This window comes from Capra hircus, chromosome 19 (genome assembly GCF_001704415.2).
Source record: "Capra hircus breed San Clemente chromosome 19, ASM170441v1, whole genome shotgun sequence".
NCBI lineage: Eukaryota > Metazoa > Chordata > Mammalia > Artiodactyla > Bovidae > Capra > Capra hircus.
Genome location: NC_030826.1, coordinates 30,083,482 through 30,104,006, shown reverse-complemented (window position 1 = coordinate 30,104,006; position 20,525 = coordinate 30,083,482). Strand labels below are relative to the sequence as shown.

At 47.7% G+C, this 20,525-nt stretch overlaps 1 protein-coding gene across 1 annotated transcript in view; it reads right to left on the bottom strand.

The window, feature by feature from the left end:
* DNAH9 (dynein axonemal heavy chain 9) overlaps window positions 1-20,525 on the bottom strand; it is a 286,432-nt gene that overhangs the window by 245,903 nt on the left and 20,004 nt on the right. Inside the window, exons 6-10 of the mRNA XM_018064667.1 lie at window positions 19,984-20,217; window positions 8,275-8,442; window positions 6,041-6,157; window positions 2,757-2,907; window positions 1,288-1,402 (exon numbers count right to left, since the gene is read on the bottom strand). Of these exons, the coding sequence (XP_017920156.1) occupies window positions 1,288-1,402; window positions 2,757-2,907; window positions 6,041-6,157; window positions 8,275-8,442; window positions 19,984-20,217 (785 nt within the window). The remainder of the gene's footprint in view (window positions 1-1,287; window positions 1,403-2,756; window positions 2,908-6,040; window positions 6,158-8,274; window positions 8,443-19,983; window positions 20,218-20,525) is intronic.

Here is a 20,525-nt window from a genome sequence, read left to right as displayed (position 1 = left end):
CTCCCTCCCACCTCAGAGCAGGGAGCATATTGGAGAAGATGGGGGCTCAGCTGGACGCTGGACTAAGCTCCCTGTGGCTGGGGGAGCCCCCGGGGAGAGCTCTGGGCAAGGACCCCTGAGACCCAGATGCCTGTTCCATTTCTGTCTGTTCTTTCTGGACTCCAGGCAGGCCACCTCATTTCTATCTGCCTCGGTGTCTCCGTCTGCAGAATGAAGCACTCGCTCAGACAGTGCAGATGAAGCAGATGGATCTCCCAGTGGGCAGATGTGACCCACAGGCACGATGGCTTGACCAGTATTGAGTTTGGAAAAAAGAGGAATACTTGCTGGTTCTAAAGCTGGATGTCTCATGCTTGCGAGACAAAATTCCCATTTGTTTTAATCATGAACTCACATCTGTGTGTATACTCTGTAATATATTTATGAACTGGCTACTAAAAGTGGTTTTGACTCCTCACCATGAAGTGAAGTAGAATCTACAGGGAACCTCCAGGCTTTCAGCTTCTTTCCAACAGTTGGGAGGTTTCTCACATCATTGTTTCTCCTCGGCTTTAGATGGTGTGGTGGAGGCTTCCTTCAGACCCCAGCCTGGCTTTTTATTGTCATTTAGTCGCTAAGTCCTGTCTGACTCTTTGTGACCCCCTGGACTGTAGCCTGCCAGGCTCCTCTGTCCACGGGTTTCTCAGTCAAGAATACTGGAGTGGGTTGCCATTTCCTTCTCCACACAATCCTCCTGACTCAGGACTGAACCCACATCTCCTGTGGTGCAGGTGGATTCTTTATCACTGACCCACCAGGGAAGCCCTTGGCCAGTAGCTACCTGGCTGCTATGAACTGAATGTCTGTGTCCTCCCCAAGTTCAAATGCTGAAGCCTAAGGGAGGCCTTTGGGAGGAGATTAGGTCACAGGGCAAATCCCTCACAAATGGGATGAGTGCCTGTATGAGAACTCAGACAGCTCTTGAGTCCCTCCTGCCAAGTCTGAGGACGGTCATCTGTGAGTCAGGAAGCAGGTCCCCCTGAACAGACACCGAATTTGCTGGCACCCGGACCATGGACACCCCAGCCTCCAGAACTGAGAAAGCGAGATTGCTGATATCTATAAGCCCCCCCCCCCAATCTATGGTATTCCTGAATGGACTAAGACACTGCCTGATTGTTGGAAATGGAAAGAAAAGAAGATGATCTTTGTGCCTCAAGGAAGTGAGTCGAGTTGCTATGATGCTCGAAATTCAGAGAGACAGCAGAAGTGTGAAATGAACCTGCGTTTCAGGAATGGGGTACTCACGGGTGTGTCATGCGTCTAAAGTTGTCGAAGGGACCCTGGACGCGCTGCCTCAGCTCCTGTGCCCAGCGGAGGCCCCCGGCCACAGTGGGCATGTTCTTGTGCACGGAGGAGAACCCTGGGAACAGGGCACAGCAGACTGAAGTGTGGCTCTCGCCCTGAGCCCCGCTCTGCCCACGAACAACCCCCTGTATCATGGCTGTGGCCCCATACACCACAGGGATGGTCCCAAACGTCCTGGGGATAGTCCCACGTAAAGCTGAGGCCAACAGAATTTCTGGATGCCTTCCTCAGGGAACTCCATCCTTAATGACCTTACTGTGAAGCCTGTTTATAGACAGAGTGGTCCGGTTACTCCAGCACTTAAAACTTCTGAAAATTTCCCTGAATAATGAACTCTGGATTCCCTAATAGGGTGCTCAGAGAACTTCACGACCTGGTCCCAAACTCAATGGCTGACCTCATCTCCCTGTATACACCTCATTTGGCTACGGGCAGGTCCAAACAGTCACCTTCTACCGCCTGTCGTGCCTTTGCTTCCAAGGCCATGGCTTCTCTCTGGCTGTCCAGCTCCCCATCTTTCAGGGTCTAGCACAAGGCCACCATCTCCATAAACTCTCCTCCCACCTCCCAAACCAATTCATCCTGTTTTGCTACATTATCTTTTTTCATTGTCCTTTTGCCTTTTTTTTTTTTTTTTTTTTTGGCTGTGCCCCTTGGCATGTGGGATCTTAGTTCCCACACCTGGGATTGAACTCATGTCCCCGGCAATGGAAGGACACAGTCTTAACCACTGCATTGCCAGGGAAGTCCCTTGCTACAGTTCTTTATAACTCCACTTATGCCAATTGTGTTCCTTGAAGAACCACCTTTTAGGATTAATTGTTCTCTCCCTTGGCCTCTGCATGCAGTGCCCACAAATGAACCATACATACAGCATGGCCTTAAGAAATGTTTGCAAAGCTGAACTGAACTGGTTGACTTTCAAACAGATGAGACAGGGCATCTAAGAACTGCAATAACAGCAGAGACGCCACAGCTCAGTGTATAACTGCCCACTGTCAGACTCCTGATGGTTCCTCCTTCCGAAAGCATGGTTGGTAAGGCACTGAAAGGGATGAGAACCTTTTCTCAGACATGTGCAAATCTACTGTGGAATTGAGGTATGCTGAAGATTAATCAGTGTAGTGGCATGGATTGAGGTTCAGCTCATACATTACGCTGAGGTTTCCACTGACCAGAGGCAGCGGTCAGGACTTCACCGGTCTGGGTCCGTCTGCCAAACCTGTGCCAGACACGGGGAAATGCACGGTTCAGTGAACTCGACCATTGTGCAAGATGGTCTGGAACTTCATGCAAGAAGAGTGTGCTTTTGGAGAATGTCCTAGAGCCACAGCAGACGTGTAACCAGAGGACCTGAGCCCTTTCTGCTAATAGATGCCTCCATCCAAGTCTCCTGGCAGCAAGCTTACCATGCTCTGCCTCCTCCTGGACACGCTGACTGTGGATCAGCCTCACGGCATCCAGATCCTCGCTGAACATGCGGATGAGCACCAGGTATCTTTCAGAGGCATCCCGTGCTACCACTGGTCTCTCCAGGAGGCTTCCTGCTATGTCCAGCAGCTGCAAAAGAGGCAGAGGAAGATGGGGAAATGTCACAGACCCAACCTTTCCATCATTACATTAATCCTCTAGCCCAGTTTTTTCCTTCATATGTCTGTCCTCCAAGGTAAGAGGGTCATGGATGGACAATTAAGAATCAGCAGAAGAAGAAAAAAAAAAGAATTGGCAGATATTCATAGCCTGTCCATCTCACCTTTGTTTCTGAAGGAGGGATCCCTGTGTGCTGAATGACCTACTGGACCCTCCTCTTGTGTTGTGAGAAGCTGGGTTGAAGGTAACAGAAAGAGAAAATGAAAGGCGTCAGAAAGAGTAAGCTGATATACATCCTAAAGGCCTGATGCAGAGATGGAGGGTGATGATGGAGAAGAAACAAGAAGCTAAGTGGGCTGGCTGTTGGGGAGAATCAGGAAGGCTAAAATTTGAGAGTGGGGGCAAGAAAAGAATTTCAGAGAGCAGTTGCCCCCAGAAGGCAATGGTTTTGAGGACACTTTGAAGATGCTTTCTGTGCATCATGACTGCCTTGCCCCCTTGGTGGGAACAGCGGGATCAAAATGCTAAAATGCTTTTCGTCATCTCCTGGTTGCTACACTGTTTCTCTGATTGTGATGCTGACCCGAGACAAGGTCAGGGTAAAGTGCATGAGTTCAGTTGTGTTTAGGATACAACAATACTAGGACCACCCTGCTTTCCAATCCCAAATCACCCAGATCCCAGGAGACAGCAGAAAGGAGCTCTCCCTCCACAGAGGCACAAGCAAGCAGTTCTCACCGAGTTCTGGCTCAAACATCCTGCTGGGCGGGGTGGGCTGAGGGACCACTGCAGCCAACCTGCACCGTCCAGCTTGGGTTCTCTGACCCAGACATACTGCTTTGGGTCACATCCACTGAGGCACACCTAGTGGTCAGACAGTCTTACAGCAGAAACAGGCTATCTGGACTCAGGGGATCTCTCAGTCCCTACACAACCTGAAAAGGCACTTCTTTGCATGAAGTTATGAACACGGGCGCTCTTGTTTGGGCTAACAGAGGAAGGAAGGGCTTCGGTTTCTTGTTGGTGAGATGACTCCAAAGAGAAGAACCAAGCAGGCAGAAGGGACTAAATGGCTACAGTTCTCCTACAAGGTCCATAGGCTGGGCAGGGAGCTTGTTGAGAAGAGGAGTCAGAGCCCAGAGAAAAAGGGTCTGCTTCTGTGAGAGGCCTTTGAGACTCAGGGTGTGAGCAATGCTGCTTGAGGACCTGGTAGTAAAGGGTGTGCAAAAGCTTTTCTCTGTTTCTGCCCAGAATCTTACTCCATCACGATGGGCAGGGATTGGAGTTCTGGGAACCCAGAGAAACATGCCCTTGCATAAACAGAAATGCTGTCATGGTGGGGATCATCAGGACAGCAGTAATAAGATCCCGAAAGCACCTTCCTGGGCAGAGGACATTTTTAAGGGAGACTGTAGACAAAGACATGGTAGACAAAGACAATGTCAAAGACAGTGCAACTTGAGAGACATGTGAGACCCTTGAAGACACCTTGAAATTCGTGGTGCACAGGGATTTACCAAAGAGATGGGGCTGGACGTCCTCAAGGTAGAAATGGGGTTCCAGCGTCACCAGTTACCTGAGTGGTAACATCCCAATTAGCCCAATTAGCGCTAAGTCACTTCAGTTGTGTGCAACTCTCTGCGACCCTATGGACCGTAGCCTGCCAGGCTCCTCCGTCCATGGGGTTCTCCAGGCAAGAATATTGGAATGGGTTGCCATGCCCTCCTCTATGGTATCTTCCTGACCCAGGGATTGAACCTGTGTCTCTTACATCTCCTGCATTGGCAGGCGGGTTCTTTACCACTAGCACTACATGGGAAGTCCATGGGAGTAATGATTATGACAGAATGGCAAATATTATTATTACTATTATTTCATATAAGCCCTTCTCTTGAAATTAAATAGTTGGAGAAATTCTAAAATGCTTCCTATGTGAGTTATGGAGTAGCAGGTATGTAATACATATGTATATTCTTGAGTGAATTAAATATACATGTATCCAGTGTTTTAGAACATCATGGACTCACTATCCTGGGTTTAAGCCTCTTCTGTGATTATCCCATCAGTTATCCAGTCTATGTTTGGACATGTTCAGCGCCTGAAAACTTAACTACCACTCAAGGAAGTTTATTCCATCTTTAAACAGCATTAGCAGAGATCTGTTTCTTCTTTTGAGCCAAACTCTGCCTCCTTGTTGGAGAAGGCAATGGCACCCCACTCCAGTACTCTTGCCTGGAAAATCCCATGGATGGAGGAGCCTGGTGGGCTGCAGTCCACAGGGTCGATAAGAGTCAGTCACGACTAAGCAACTTCACTTTCACTTTTCACTTTCCTGCATTGGAGAAGGAAATGGCAACCCACTCCAGTGTTCTTGCCTGGAGAATCCCAGGGATGGGGCAGCCTGGTGGGCTGTCGTCTATGGGGTCGCACAGAGTCAGACACGACTGAAGCGACTTAGCAGCAGCAGCAGCAGCTGCCTCCTTGTAACCTGATTAGTCCTGGTTCTAATCCTTCAGGCTTTACACAGTAAGTTTCTTCATAGTTTATGGAAGACCTGCTCTGTTTCCCTAGGCCTTCAAGTCTCAGGATCTAGATTGCTCATTTCTGTAGTCATTTATCTACTCATCACCTGAACCTCCTCCTGCACATTCCTGCACTATCTGATCTGGGCAACACAGGGCAAGGGGCCACATCTTCTTATTCTAGTTACTCATGCTTCAGTGGTTTGCTCCAGCCTGAACTGACCTGACAGCAGCAGTCAAAACAGCGCTGGTGACCACTGCAGGCTTCTTCACTTTTAATAGGCACCCAGGTTACAGGTAAGGCCCAAAGACAGCAATCCAGAACGAATTCAATTACAAGGTATTTTTACATCATCAAGTTTGCAGAAAAGCCTGAGCCATCAACTTGAGAAGCCCAGTTTTGCAGGCTCCAGGCTCGCTCGCCCTGGGACACCCACAGTACTGTTTCTACTGGACCAACAGTAACGATTCCTCTTGCAGGAACAAAACAGTTGGAAGTGTATGCTTATCCCTGTCTGAGAGGGCAGGGAGAGCGCAGCACTAGTGGGGAAGGAGGGGCTAGCTCCCCCTCCCGTACAAACCTTGAAGGCATGCTCCAAGCCAGGGGCGTCATCGAAGGCCTGAATAAAGACAGTCCCCAGCCTCCTGTCAAGGTCTTCTACTCTCTGATTAAAGTCAGAGATGTCCTTTTCAAATTCCTGAAGAGACAGCAAATGGACATAAGAAAACATGATTTTCTGAAGGACAATCCCGGAATGCTTTTCCCTATTAATCTGTCACACCAAGGATATATTTTGATTTTCTACAGTTCACTACGGTGTGCCTCAGTGTTTATCCACATAGACAGTTGCCCTATTATTGCAGCATTTTTCTCCTAGACTCTCTAGTATTAGCATGTGCTAGTCACTCAGTTGCCTCTGACCCTTTGCGACCCCCATGGACTGTAGTCTTCCAGGCTCCTCTGTTCCTGGAATTCTCCAGGAAAGAATACCAGAGTGGGTTAGCCATTCCCTTCTCCAGGGGATCTTCCCGACCCAGGGATTGATTGAACCCACATCTCCTGCATTGCAGGTGGACTCTTTACTGTCTGAGTCACTCGAGGCAGAATGGTCAAGAGTCGGAGGTGAGGCTGGTACCCTGTCCCTCTCTTCTGTGCCCCCACTTCCAGCTCCTGCAGCCCCTTCCCTCTCACCTGCAGTACCAGCTCAGGCCACCCTGAAAGCCACCTTGGAAGCAACAGCCCCAGCAATGGGGCTACTTCATCACTACCCCCGACTTCTCTTCCTCCCTCAAGTGAAAATCCTGTTCTTCTCAGTGTAAACAAACTGATACGGCTATTAGGAGAAAAGTAAGCTAATTTTACAACTATACACTACTTCTTCTAACTACACTTAATTGCTTAAGACAGCAGCTAGCCACTGTCCCCATGGTTGCCAAATTTAGCAAATAAAATTACAGGACGCCCGTTAAATTTAAATTTCAGATCAACAGAGGTTTTTTATTTTCTTTTTTTAGTATAAGCTTGTCCCAATTAACTGTATTTTATTCAGCAACACAGAGCACGCTCTTTCTCCGAATGTAGCAATTTTCAGAGAACACTGATTTTCAGAGAAACATCTCTAATTTGTGAAATTAGTATCCCTTCTTATTGCTTTACAATAGCTATGCATACTTTTGTGGAAAGATAAAGAAAAGTAGGAAAACATTGTAGTATTTCTCTACTTCCCAAACCCAACGATACTAACATTGGAGCACACTTCTCTACGTACAGGATTTTGTTTTGTATTGTTTTATCTCATGGTAGAAAACATACAGTATAGATCCTGCTTTGTACGCCAACTTTTTTTCTACTTTAAACTAATGGAACTTTTAGAAAGTTCCATTTCCTGGGTTTGGCCAGCTAAGATCCCCCTAGACAATGGAAGGGGGCTCCCACGTGGCTCAGTGGTTAAAGAATCCACCTGCCAATGCAGGCGATGCGGGTTCTGTCCCTGGTCAGGAAGATCCACTGGAGGAGAAAATGGCAACCCACTCGAGCATTCTTGCCTGGAGAATCCCAAGGACAGAGGAGCCTGGTGGGACACAGTCCATGGGACTGCAGTCAGACACAACTGATGACTGAGTGCGAACGCAGACATTGGAACGTGCTCAGAGCAGATTCTTGTTCAATTGCTTTTTCCTTTTCCCTCAAGTACTCTAAAATTCCTTCTCCAGTAATTCAGCCATTCCCTTCTCGGGGAACTCCATTCCCTGTTTCTGTACTGACCCTTTTGCTTCTTTTGGTTTCTGCAGTCTTGGACTCACTGGTCTCAGCTCTCCTTCGCTACAGGCGGGATGTGGACTCCTGTGTCCTGATCCTGGAAAATGCAGTGTTGGCCCTTGCCTCATCCTGCGGTCTCTCTTGGGAACTAGAGTCTGATCAGAAAACTGGGCTACTGTATCACTTACTCCTCTGCGGGCCACTAATGAAATTCTGCCAGGGTGTGCCTGGCCTTCACACACCAGGTGCTGCTCAAGGCTTAAAGCTTTGGGAGCTGCAGAGTGGCCGCAGCCTCCACCATCACCCCATCTCCATCTCAGCATCTCTGAAACCCTGGGTGTCTTCAGTCCGAAGAAGTCAGCAGTTGGAAAACACCCTCCCCTGACTTCCTTCCTGACACAAAGGATAATTAACAGTGGTCTCTGCCGATAAATCATGGGGACCACAGAGCCAAAGAAAACGCACAGGGGAAATGCAAGTAAATACCCAGGCTAGAGGCTGCAGGCATCTGAGAAAAACAGACAAAGCTTGCAAGGCGGCCCTTCTAAGCCCTACCATGCTTTGGAGATCCAAGCAGTTGTAGGAAGACTCCGAGAAGACCCTGTACATCTCTTGAAATTCAGTGTACATCTGCTGGGCCTGCTGGCTCAAGGCACTCCCTCTGATACCACTGAACTCAAGCTTTTCCAGTTTGTGGAAATCCAAAGTTGTCTTCAGAAGATCCTGTGAAGACAATTTGCAATGGAATTAGGATAACGAGGATGACAACAGTGGATGATGCACAGATTGGTACAGGAAGGGCTGGAATTTATATGGGGGTGGCGGTTGCTTAGGAAAATGTGAAGCCTGATTAGTTTTGTAACCTTATTATTAGATTGGGCTGATATAAATAACTCTTGGTGACATGCGATAACAAAGAGAAAATTCCAATAAATAAAATTTACTCGCACACAAAAACCGAATTTATGCTTAACCTCTTTCTGTGTTCTCTCGTAAATAATAAAATACAATAATAACACTATTTACATGGCCAGTGGCTTTATTCCCATTTAGGAAACCAATTTTAAATGGACCATGTCGTGTGGTTCCAGAATGACAGCTGTATTGGAAGGTACTGACCGGAAAGTGGATCCTCTGAGTAGTCTTGAGGACAAGCTCAGAGGTGGCGCCAACATTCTCAATGACTTCTGCCAAGAAAAGACATCTGCGGGGTGCCCTTGCTGAGCATACCTGGGACTGTAGACCCTGTGGTCAGCTGGGTGTTGGTGGGTAATGACCAGACATCTTTGTATTGGGATAACAACAGTGAGAGTGAATCAAGTCAGTGTAGGCTCAGGATGGCACCCAGTAAATAGGCAGTGAGTATGTGTTACTGTCACCACTGACGTGGCAGTTCCCAGCAGGGCTCTGGATCAAGTGACAGGTGACAATACAACCTAGAGCTCTGGGTGGGGGCGGGGGCAGTGATGCTGCTTGAGTCCATCGAGGACGCTTCACTTCTGATAGGATAGGAGCCTTCAGAACACATCTAACTCTGCATTGGACTGATCTATCACAACTACCCATTGAAAATCACAAAGTCTTTAAATTAAGGCATTCTTCCTGCTATACCTTCCAATCTGTGTGCTTAGCTCTTCAGTAGCAAAAAGGGAGATTGGGGTACCTTTGTGTCATTTTGGCACACATGTGACATGGATCCCTGGGAGGTGGTCCTTCACCCTGAAGGGCAAGAAGAGGGGAAAAGTGACCCAAGACTGGAAACCCAGCAGGTCCTGATATCATTCCAGGGAATGCCCATATCACTGGCCACTGCTCTGGGCTAACCCATCAGGATAGCAGGGGGCAGCCCATCTCTTGCTTCTCACCAAGACACCAAGCCCAGCAGCAGAGACAGAGGCACCAGGAAGCTGTAAGAAGTGGCTGACTTTTCCTGCATTTTCAGGTGGGTACCCATCCTTGCAGCCATGGACAGCCATCTAAGTCCCCTTTTTGCTCAGCTAGGCAGAATACATTATGAGAAACGCTGGGCTGGATGAAGCACAAGCTGGAATCAAGATTGCCAGAGAAATACCAATAAACTCAGATATGCAGATGACACCACACTTAACGGTAGAAAGCGAAGAAGAACTAAAGGGCTTCTTGATGAAAGTGAAAGAGGAATGTGAAAAAGTTGGCTTAAAACTCAACATTCAGAAACCTAAGATTATGGCATTTGGTCCCATCACATCACGGCAAATAAATAGGGAAACAATGGAAACAATGGCAGACTTTATTTTGGGGGGGGTTCCAAAATCACTGCAGATGGTGACTGTAGCCATGAAATTAAAAGAGGTTTGCTCCTTGGAAGAAAAGCTATGACCAACCTAGACAGCATATTAAAAAGCAAAGACATTACTTTGCCAACAAAGGTCCATCTAGTCAAAGCTATGGTTTTTCCAGTAGTCATATATGGATGTGAGAGTTGGACGAAAAAGAAAGCTGAGAGCCAAAGAATTGATGCTTTTGAACTGTAGTGTTGGAGAAGACTCTTGAGAGTCCCTTGGACAGCAAGGAGATCCAACCAGTCCATCCTAAAGGAAATCAGTCCTGAATGTTCATTGGAAGGACCGATGCTGAAGCGCCAATACTTTGGCCACCTGATGCAAAGAACTGACCCATATGAAAAGACTCTGATGCTGAAGGCAGGAGGAGAAGGGGACGACAGAGCATAAGATGGTTGGATGGCATCACTGATTCAATGGATATGCGTTTCGGTAGACTCCAGTGATGGACAGGGAGGCCTGGCATGCTACAGTCCATGGGGTCGCAAAGATTTGGACACGACTGAGTGACTGAACTGAACTGAACTGATGAGCTGGGGGCTGAACTTGGAGAAAGGAGGAGGAAGAAACAGTCAACTGAAGGAAGATGTATACCCAAACTAGGAGATCCTGCCAAAGATGGGGAAAGGAAATAGGCTTTATTTAAACACCCGTTTGACTTTGTATGCAGGGAGGAAATAGCAATCAACTTGATTCAAATGAAATGGACTTTAGTAGTAATTTGTGTCATTCTGATAGGAGAAATGTACTGTGTTTGTGCTGTGGAATGTCATGTGGGTACCCATTTTTCATAAGTTTGTGGATGTTAATTTCAATTTTTAGGAGGTACCTTCTAACCATTTTAAAAGACAGATGCATTTCGATGTATTTGATTATGTCAGAAAACTAGATGATAATTTTGTTATATTTTATTTCTCAAGAATTCTTGAAGCACAGTCCTGGGTGGTCACTGAAAGTTGCTTCATTTTCAATCTAACAGGTAAATCATAGATATTGTTGTTTAGTCACTAAGTCATGTCTGACTCTTCTGCGACACCATGGACTGTAGCCTGCCAGTCTCCTCTGTCCATGGGATTTCCCAGGCAAGAATACTGGAGTGGCTTGCCATTTTCTTTTCCAGGGGATCTTCCTGATCCAGTGTTCAAACCTGCATCTCCTGCGCTGGCAAGCAGGTTCTTTACCACTGAGAGACCAGGCAAGCCCCAAAAGAATACTTACATAATCACTCTATTTTTGGAGAAACTCTGGTCACTAGAAACAATGGATATTTACATTGCTTAACAAACACGTGATGGGCAATACATTTAGGGTTCAGGTTCAAGGTCTTAATCCTTTCCTTACCCCTCCCCCAAATAAAAGAGACTCTTACCCTACTTTTCTCCTACACTCTGTATGCCCTTCTCCTGTATAAGCTTTTCTTCAGAACTCTTAATCACTCTCTGGTATTATAATATACTATCTGGGATTACATTATATTGTTTATTTCCTACACCTTTATCAGTAGGTTGTAAACATCCCAGAGATCCCACTGTATTTTCCATCTCTGGGAGAGTCCCAGATGCTGAAGAAATATTTGTTGAGTGAAGGAAGATATAATCTTTGACCTTGGACTTAGTGACAGGACCTCCAGGAGAGGTGACAGGGTGGTAGAGACTCTAGGAACATTGGGCTCAGAGCAATTGGATAAAATAAAGAGAATTAAGACAAGAACAGAGAATTAGGAAGCAAGGCAAAACTGTGCCTTTGAATGTTTGATGAGCTGTGGTCAAGTGCAAGGCAGAACCTTGCATGGCCCTGAGCTGAGGGCAGAACTAAGGAAAGTGAGTGAAAAGGACAAAATAGAAGATCTGGGGCCAACCTGTAGGTTGAACTTACAAAATTTCTGATTTTTGACCATATTGACCTGTAAGAAACGGCAGTTTCGTGTGGTTCTACTCCATGAAACAGAACCAGCTCATGCCTGGAAAGGTCCAGCCATAGCCTGGGCTGCTGAGAGAGGGGGGAGCTCCCCAGATCTGGGTGTATTTCACAGCTCTCTTCTTTTCTGCTGCACCATGCAGCATGTGGGCTTCCCAGGTGGTGCCAGTGGTAAAGACCCTGCCTGACAACGTAGGCAGATGTAAGAGATGTGGGCTCGATCCCTGGGTCGGGAAGATCCCCTGGAGGAGGAAATGGCAACCCACTCCAGTATTCTTACTTGGAGAATCCTGTGGACAGAGAGGAGGCTGGAGGGCTGCAGTCCATAGGGTTGCACAGAGTTGGACACGGCTGAAGCGACTTAGCATGCAGCATGCGGGATCTTAGTTCCCCAACGAGGGGCTGAACCCGTGCCCCCTGCACTGGGAGCTCAGAGTCTTAATCACTGGACTGCCAGGGAAGTCCCTCTGGGTGGATTTTGAAAGTCTAATGTCATGTCACAGAGGTATCCTAAAGAAGATTCCTGCACCAGGCAGGAAGTTGAATCACAATCATAGAAACAGACTTACAGAAATCATGGCGACTATATCTTTGATTCTTAAAATATTTAAATGTAAGCTCTTTCCATTGTTTATTTAGAAGTCCTCACAAAACAGATAAAAGGCCATTTAAACCCATGAGAGATTTAGATTAAATTTTAAAAATATTCATTTTTATCCATCACCGTTGTAAACACACAAAATCCATGATGCTATATTCAGGCTGAAAATGTCAAGGTCAGGGGTAGGACACAGGGCATCATGGGAAGAGTGCTGGGGTACAGATCCCTGGGTTCACACAGCCCTGTTCTACTGTTCACCAGCTACGTGACTTACAGCAAGACACTTAATTTTTCTAATCCTCCTTTTCCTGATCTGCAGATGAGTTACAGAGTTACATGGGAAGTGCTTTTGTACAACTTCAATAAACGGTGTGTGTGCACGCTAAGTTACTTCAGTCACGTCCAACTCTTTGTGATCCTGTGGACTGTAGCCCACTAGGCTCCTCTGTCCATGGAATCCTCCAGGCAAGAATACTGAAGTGTGTTGCCATTTCCTCCTCCAGGGGATCTTTCCTACCCAGGGACTGAACTCGTATCCCCTGTGACTTCTGAATTGCAGGCAGATTCTTTACCTACTGAGCCACTTGGGAAGCCCTCAATAAATGGTGAAAAAAAAAAGGTAAAGTGTAGCCACTCAGTCATGTCTCTTTATGATGCCATGGGCTGTAGTCCATCAGGCTCTGCCCATGCAATTCTCCAGGCAAGAACACTGGAGTGGATTGTCATTTCCTTCTCTAAGGGATTTTCCCAACCCAGGGATCCAACCTGGGTCTCCTGTATTGGGCAGACATCTGAGCCACCAGGGAAGCCCTCAGTGATCGGTACGTACTGTAATTAATTAGCATCACCTCAATGTCATTAGATCAGCTTGGTGGCTACGAGATGTGCACAGTGGCTAATACTCAGGTGCTCCTTTCCAGGTGGAAGCCACAAAGAGCGAGGGGTCCTGGGCAGCTGGCAGGATTGACTGGGCCCTATTCTTCTGAAAACTGTGCAACCTTTAATGGGGTAATGTGGCCCCACAAACAGCAAGCCTGTTCTCAGGAGAGGCCGCGCATCTTAAAAGAAATGTCTTCAGAATTCATTAAGGGCGAACACAAAGCAGACATTCACAGACGAGAATCTCAAAAGGTCATTGGGAAAAAGACTGTTTTCTTTACCTTCTGAAGGCAGTCGACCTTATGCAGCTAATGGTCTCCTACACGACCGAGCGCTCAGGCCTGGCTGAAAGGGAAGCGGCCCAATTAGACCCGAATGAAAGGAGCTGGCGGAGGGGCTGGAGACTGGAAAGAGCAAGGGAAACGTGGTAGATTAGGTCAGCTTATTACCTAACTGCCTGCTAATCACTGCTCATGGAGCCTCAGCAGGAAAGCATCCCACCTCCAAGAGAATAACAGCTTTACAGCAATTTCATAGTGAAAGAGGTGGGGGTTCTCTCCAAGCTGCTTACTTACTGCATTGTTGGAGGGGAGAGGCTGGGGGTGGAAACACAAACAGGGCAGCTGCAGAATCTGCAATGTTACGGCACAACAACAAACTGTGTGTGTGCGTGTGTGCACGTATTGCCTGCAGCGTTGTGTACATAGTGCTATGTATGCACGCATGTGTGTGTGGTGAGTGTGTATACACAATGTGTGTGTGGTGTATGTAATGCGTGGGTGCTACTGTGTGCCTAAGTGCAGTGTGTGTCTGCATGTGTGAGTGTGGTGTGTGTGTGTGGTGTGCTGTGCATATGTGCAGTGTGTGTCTGTATGTGTAGTGTTGTGCGTCTATGAGCAGTGCGTCTGTATGTACGAGTGTGGTGTGTATGTGTGTGTATGCATGCGTAGTGTGGTGTGCGTGTATGTGCAGTGTGTGTCTATATGTACGGTGTGAGTCATGTGTGGGTGCACAGGAAGGCAGGGTGGGGAAACACACCCAGAGGCAGTGGAAGACTTTTCCATTTGATTTTTGACTGTTCCTTTAAATTGCAAAGACCGTATATACTTTCGGGATTTCCTTAGTAAGGCCCTTTCGTGGAGTGGGAATTATAATTTTACCCAAATGACTTATTCAGGAAAAAAAAGGCCGAGAAATCATGTGGTAAAAATAGTGTGTGCAAATACAGAATAGAGTGTGTCGGGGCAGAAGAAAATCACAAAACCAGTGTGGGGCTCTCAAAAGGGAGAGAGGGAGGCAGGGAGGGAGGCAGGGGAACAGATCTTTAATTGCTGGGAGGCGTCTGCGTGTGGTGGAAAGACAGTGCTTGGAACCGTGTACCCTGGGGTATGAATCCCAGCTAAGCCTTGCTGAGCCTATGACTCTGGGCAAGTTCATTTTTGTGTCACACGTAACGGGGCTCTTTGGTTAGAGGTACTGATACCCAGCTCTTTCCAAGGCTGTAAGGCTGCAGCTCTGACACGAGATTGACTCTTTCTTGGTCTGTTCTTCCTTTCCCTCCCAGGGGTTGGCTCTCTAAGAGATTAGCTGCATCATGGGGATGGTGAGGAGCAGGAAGAGGAGAAGGAGGACAAGGTTTGCAGAGGATGCAATTACTCCACATGCCTCTGCAGACAGACCTGCAGGGTAGCTCAGCAAGTCAGGACCTCTGGCCAAGCAGTCCTGCCCTCACCTTCATTTAGCAGGTGCCCAGAGGACTGATGCTGAAGCTGAAGCTCCAAGACTTTGGCCACCAGATGCGAAGAGTTGACTCATTGGAAAAGACCCTGATGCTGGGAGACACTGAAGGCAGGAGGAGAAGGGGATGACAGGGGATGAGATGGTCGGATGGCATCACCGACTCAATGGACATGAGTGTGAGCAAGCTCTGGGACATGGTGAAGGACAGGGAGGCCTGGCATGCTGCACGCAGTCCGTTTCGCAGAGTCGGACATGACTGAGCAACTGAATAGCAAACGAGGGGGAAAACCCATATGCACAAGAAAACTTTCTTGTTTCAAAGAGGAAAAAAAAAAAAGGCCAGGCAAATCAGAGGGGAAAATAGAACAATGGACATTAAAAACCAGCCCTAAACAACCTCACCCTTGTGAGCAGGCAGAGAGGGAAATGCACTGAAATCATTTTATTAACTTGGCTTCATGTATTTATTAATTGCAGCTGCCCATGTTTTAGGGGCCACAAAGTATACAGAAGGGCAGGATGAATAAGGCTGGGTTCATGCTAATTCTTGTTGGAGAGAAGCAGATTAACCCCATCTCAAACAGGCATCAATCACAGAGATACACAGAATGTTAACTAAAGGGCGATGTGAAATATGCCCAGAGCCGATCGATAGCCTGTCTCTGGCTGCACCGAGCTGAGTGGGGAAGAGACAGGGAAGACAGGGGCCAGGGGGCACATCTGAGCAAATGTTTAGGAGATGAAAGATGAAAGAGGGAGAAATGCCTGGACGAGGGAAAGGAACAGCCACAGGAAAAGGCAGAACCAGGGAAATGCAGGGTGAACAGAGTTAAGAGAAACTCAACAAGAGAAAGAGGAAACCAAAGAAGGGGAGGGAGACCAACAGAAAAGGAAGCAGGAGGAGGGGGGCAGAGCAAGGAGGGGTGCAGAGGGAAGAGGGAGGATGAGGGAGAAGAAGGGCAGAGGGAGGAGGCGGGCAGAGGGAGGAGGGAGGATGAGGGAGAAGAGGGGCAGAGGGAGGAGGGAGGATGAGGGAGAAGAGGGGCAGAGGGAGGAGGGGGGCAGAGGGAGGAGGCGGGCAGAGGGAGGAGGGAGGATGAGGGAGAAGAGGGGCAGAGGGAGGAGGCGGGCAGAGGGAGGAGGGAGGATGAGGGAGAAGAGGGGCAGAGGGAGGAGGGGGCAGAGGGAGGAGGGGGCAGAGGGAGGAGGGGGTGGAGGGGGGCAGAGGGAGGAGGGGGCAGAGGGAGGGGGGCGGAGGGGGAGGGGGCAGAAGGAGGAGGGGGCAGAAGGAGGAGGGGAGAGAGCGGGGAGGGGGGCAGAGGGGAAATGAGTGGAGAAAGAAGTGGAGGCATCTGGCCTAAGAGCAGGGAAGTGAACCAGAGCCAGGGACAAAAAAATTGCGAGGTGAACAGGAGCAGGACCAGGCGACATTCAACTCACCTTGTAATCAAACTGGGGCAACTGCTTTTTGCTTTTTATGCATCTGTGCGTTGATTCAGAAAAAAAAAAAAAAAGGCAGCCAGAGAGTGGACTCTTGCAAGGATAATGACTCCGGGGAAGCTAGTGGCCAGGGCTGCTTGTGGTTACTGGATAAACCCAGCAGATTAGGCGCCCAACTTCAGGATAGCTGTCTACATGCAAAGTCACATCATTAACATGTGTGCAGGGCCCCAGGCCACAGCCCAACAGCCTTGCAGAGCTGAGCTTTGCTTCCTGGCTTCCACTGCGAGGACCTTCCTTGGGGCTAGGGAGACTGTGAAGGCGGTTGTCTGCCCTGGTCCCCACAGTGGCCAGGGGCAGGCAGGAGCGAGAGAGTCTCTGTCACCTCCAGTTAAAAGAGAGTGAACAGGTTGGTGCTGGAGAGGAGAGGGATGGAATGGAGAAGAAGAAGAGAGGCTGCTCCTCAAGGGCTATAGTGGAAATGGTGCCAAAAACAAAGCATTTAGGAAAAAGCTAGGCATCGATTATTTATACTCTCCGTGATCCCAGAGAAGGATTTAAGGTGCATCTTTCATAAGATCTAGGGTCTGGCCTTCTGGCTCATACATTTTCTCTGTCTCTGTTCCCACCTTCACCAGTCTTCATTTCCCCCAGAGAATTCCTACTCCAATTTCTAAATTTATTTCCTCTTGTACCCCCCACTTTCTCAGAGGCCCTCTGGGTTAGGAACCCCTCCTTCTTGCTCCCAATATCACACCAATTTTGCTTTTATCAGGCTTCCCTGTAGCTCAGATGGTAAAGAATCTGCTTGCAATGTAGAAGACCTGGGTTCGATTCCTGGGTCAGGAAGATCCCCTGGAGGAGGGCATGGCAACCCGCTCCAGTATTCTCGCCTGGAGAATGCCATGGACAGAGGAGCCTGGTGGGCTACAGTCCATGGGGTCGAAAAGAGCTGGACATGACAGAGTGACTCACACACACACTTCGCTTTTATCATGGCACTTAATACACCTCAGTGAAGCTTCAAAATTTTGTTGTCTTCCCATCCCTGGATCTCCTCCATCCATCTCTGCCCTTTTCATGTCTTCTGGTCCATGGGCTTCTTACATGAAAAACTGTACCCAAGCCACCGTCCTGCCCCCGGGGCCCCAGCTCAGAGCCTGGTGCATGGTGCCTAGAGCACGGCAGTGCTGGAACTATGCTTTGGGGGCCGAAGTGAAGAGATTCCGTTTCATCTTCTCTAATCCTCATAATCACATGGTCTATGCCATGCGATTATCACTACCTCCTCTCAACACAGCCCTTCTCTTCACCCCAAATCTCTGCTGATCATGGATAGAAACATGCTTCTGATTCCTCCTCAGTCTCCTTGGCTATTGTTCTGATCTTTAACTTGACCCTGCATCTCCCAAATTAATTTCAGGACAAGTATATATTTTGTTTTGTCACACCCACTACTCTCCCTGCAAAGTCTCATCAGCGAATGCAGAGCTGCAAAGCATGCAAACACATGGTAATCACACTAAACCCTGAAGCGGAAAACAGCCAAAAGAGAGGCCCGTGCTTTCTTACCTTGGTCCTTAAATTAACGTTCACATTGACTTTTAAACAACTAGGGGAGAAGAGTCACGACTTTGAGCAAAAGTCGTATTTCATTTGTACAGGGATTCGTGCTAGTCTTGGGCTTCCCAGGTGGTGCAGGCGGTAAACAACCCACCTGCCAATGCGGGAGACACAGGAGACTCGGGTTGGATCCCTGGGTGGGAAGATCCCCTGGAGGAGGAAATGGCAACCCACTCCACTATTCTTGTCTGGAGAATCCCACGGACAGAGGAGCCTGGCGGGCTACCATCCACAGGGGCACAGAGTCAGACACAACTAAAGCAACTTGGCACTCATGCTAGTCATGTAGTTTTTGGAGCCACCTTGATGGTGGGAAAGTGGAGAAGTTCAAGGTAGTGGCTTTGTGGGCATGGCCAGCTGCATCCATGTCAGCTCAATGGCCATTTCCCATGAGACCTCTAGGAAGGAGATTATGCGTAATTTGAAACCCAACTGAATTTGTCAACTGATTCCCTGAGACTTCTTCCTGAGACTATGATCAGCATTTCCTAAACTTCTAGTAGAACTACCATCATATGACGACTACTCTAAGTTACTGAATCATGGGTTCTTCCAGCCAATGCCAGGCTGATCACCCTGTTGTCTTGCACCTCTTCTTACTCTGTGCTTTGCTGTTTCTCACTTGTTCACTTTTTATTTGGTCATCCTACCTTTGGCAGAGAGACGAGAAATAAAGAAAAGGAAGGCCAAACGCTGACCTAATGACATAGCCCAGGAATTGCAGATATACTGTAATTCTCTTACTGCATTCTCCATACATAAAATGTAATGAAAATTAGATATAAAAGAAAACTTAATTTCCATTAGAGAATAAAATAGGATTTCCACATACCTTGAAAGGCGGGTAGTCTTAAAAATTAATTAACTTGATAAATATTTGTTTCTTCCTCATTTTTTTCTTTTTTTGAAATCTTAAATACTACACTTTATTTTAAAAATTGAGGTATAGCTGATTTACAGTGTTGTGTTAGTTTCAGGTGTACAGCTAAGTGACTCAGATATATATGCACATATATAGACACACACACATATACACGTATCTACATACACATACATATACATACACACATATATGGTAGTGGTCATTTAGTTGCTCAGTCATATCTGATTCTTTGTGACCCATGGATTGTAGCCCACCAGCTTCCTCTGTTCATGGGATTCTCCAGGCAAGAATACTGGAGTGGTAGCCATTCCCTTCTCCAGGGGATTTTTCTGACCCAGGGATCAAACCTAGGTCTCCTGCATTGCAGGTAGATTCTTTACCAACTGAGCCACCAGGTAAGCCCTGGTAGCTTATATACACACACATATACTTTTCAGATTCTTGTCCCATATATGTTATTACAGAATATTGAGTATAGTTCCTTGTGCTATACAGTAGGTCCTTGCTGATTATCTATTTTACATATAATGGTATGTATCTGTTACTCCTAAAACTCCGAATTTATCCCTTCCCACCTCTCTTTCCCCTTTGGCAATCATGTTTGTTTTCTATGTCTGTGAGTCTGTTTTTGTGTAGTAAATACGTTTATTTGTATTACTTATTTAGATTCCACATGTAAGTGATATCATATGATACTTCTTCTCTGCCTGTCTTACCTCACTCAATACGACACTCTCTAGATCCCTTCATGATGCTGCACATGATGATATTTCATTCTTTGTTACTGCTGCTACTTTTTGGATTCCTAGGTTGCTCACTCCTGCAAGGAGCCGGGGGCCTGATGGGAGGAGAACACTCACCTGCACCACGCCCAGTCGCCCTAGGAAGCCATCCAATCGCACAAAGACCAAGGAGGACTGGAAATCCCACTCGCGGACTTCCTGGTTCTCTTTGAAGTAAGAATGGAGATTCTCCCTTCTGTCCTGAAACAGCTGCTTGAAGCAGCTCAGGGTGTCCACGACCACATGCAGTTTCCTCTGACTTTCTTCCACCTCACTTCTCAGGAGGTCTTCTGGGCAGAGATAAATAGAGGCCTGGAGGGCAGACAGGTGAGTGGCACTAAGCCTGGCTGCAGGTGCAGGATGGCCCTCAACTCTGCCCAGCCTACAGCTCTTCACTGAGCGACTGCCCGTGCAAAACTTACCAGAAGCCTAATACAGGAAACATCCAGACCCCATTCTTTAGTCCCACAGAAGGATCGGGACCTGGGTTCCAGCCATGGTCAGTGACTGGCTCAGGGATGGCGAGTGACCAGTCAGAGCCAAGGAAACACAGTGAGACTTCTCTTGGGACCCCTGGGGCTGGATAGGTATCCTTTCCAGGTTTCGGTTGTGACTCACTG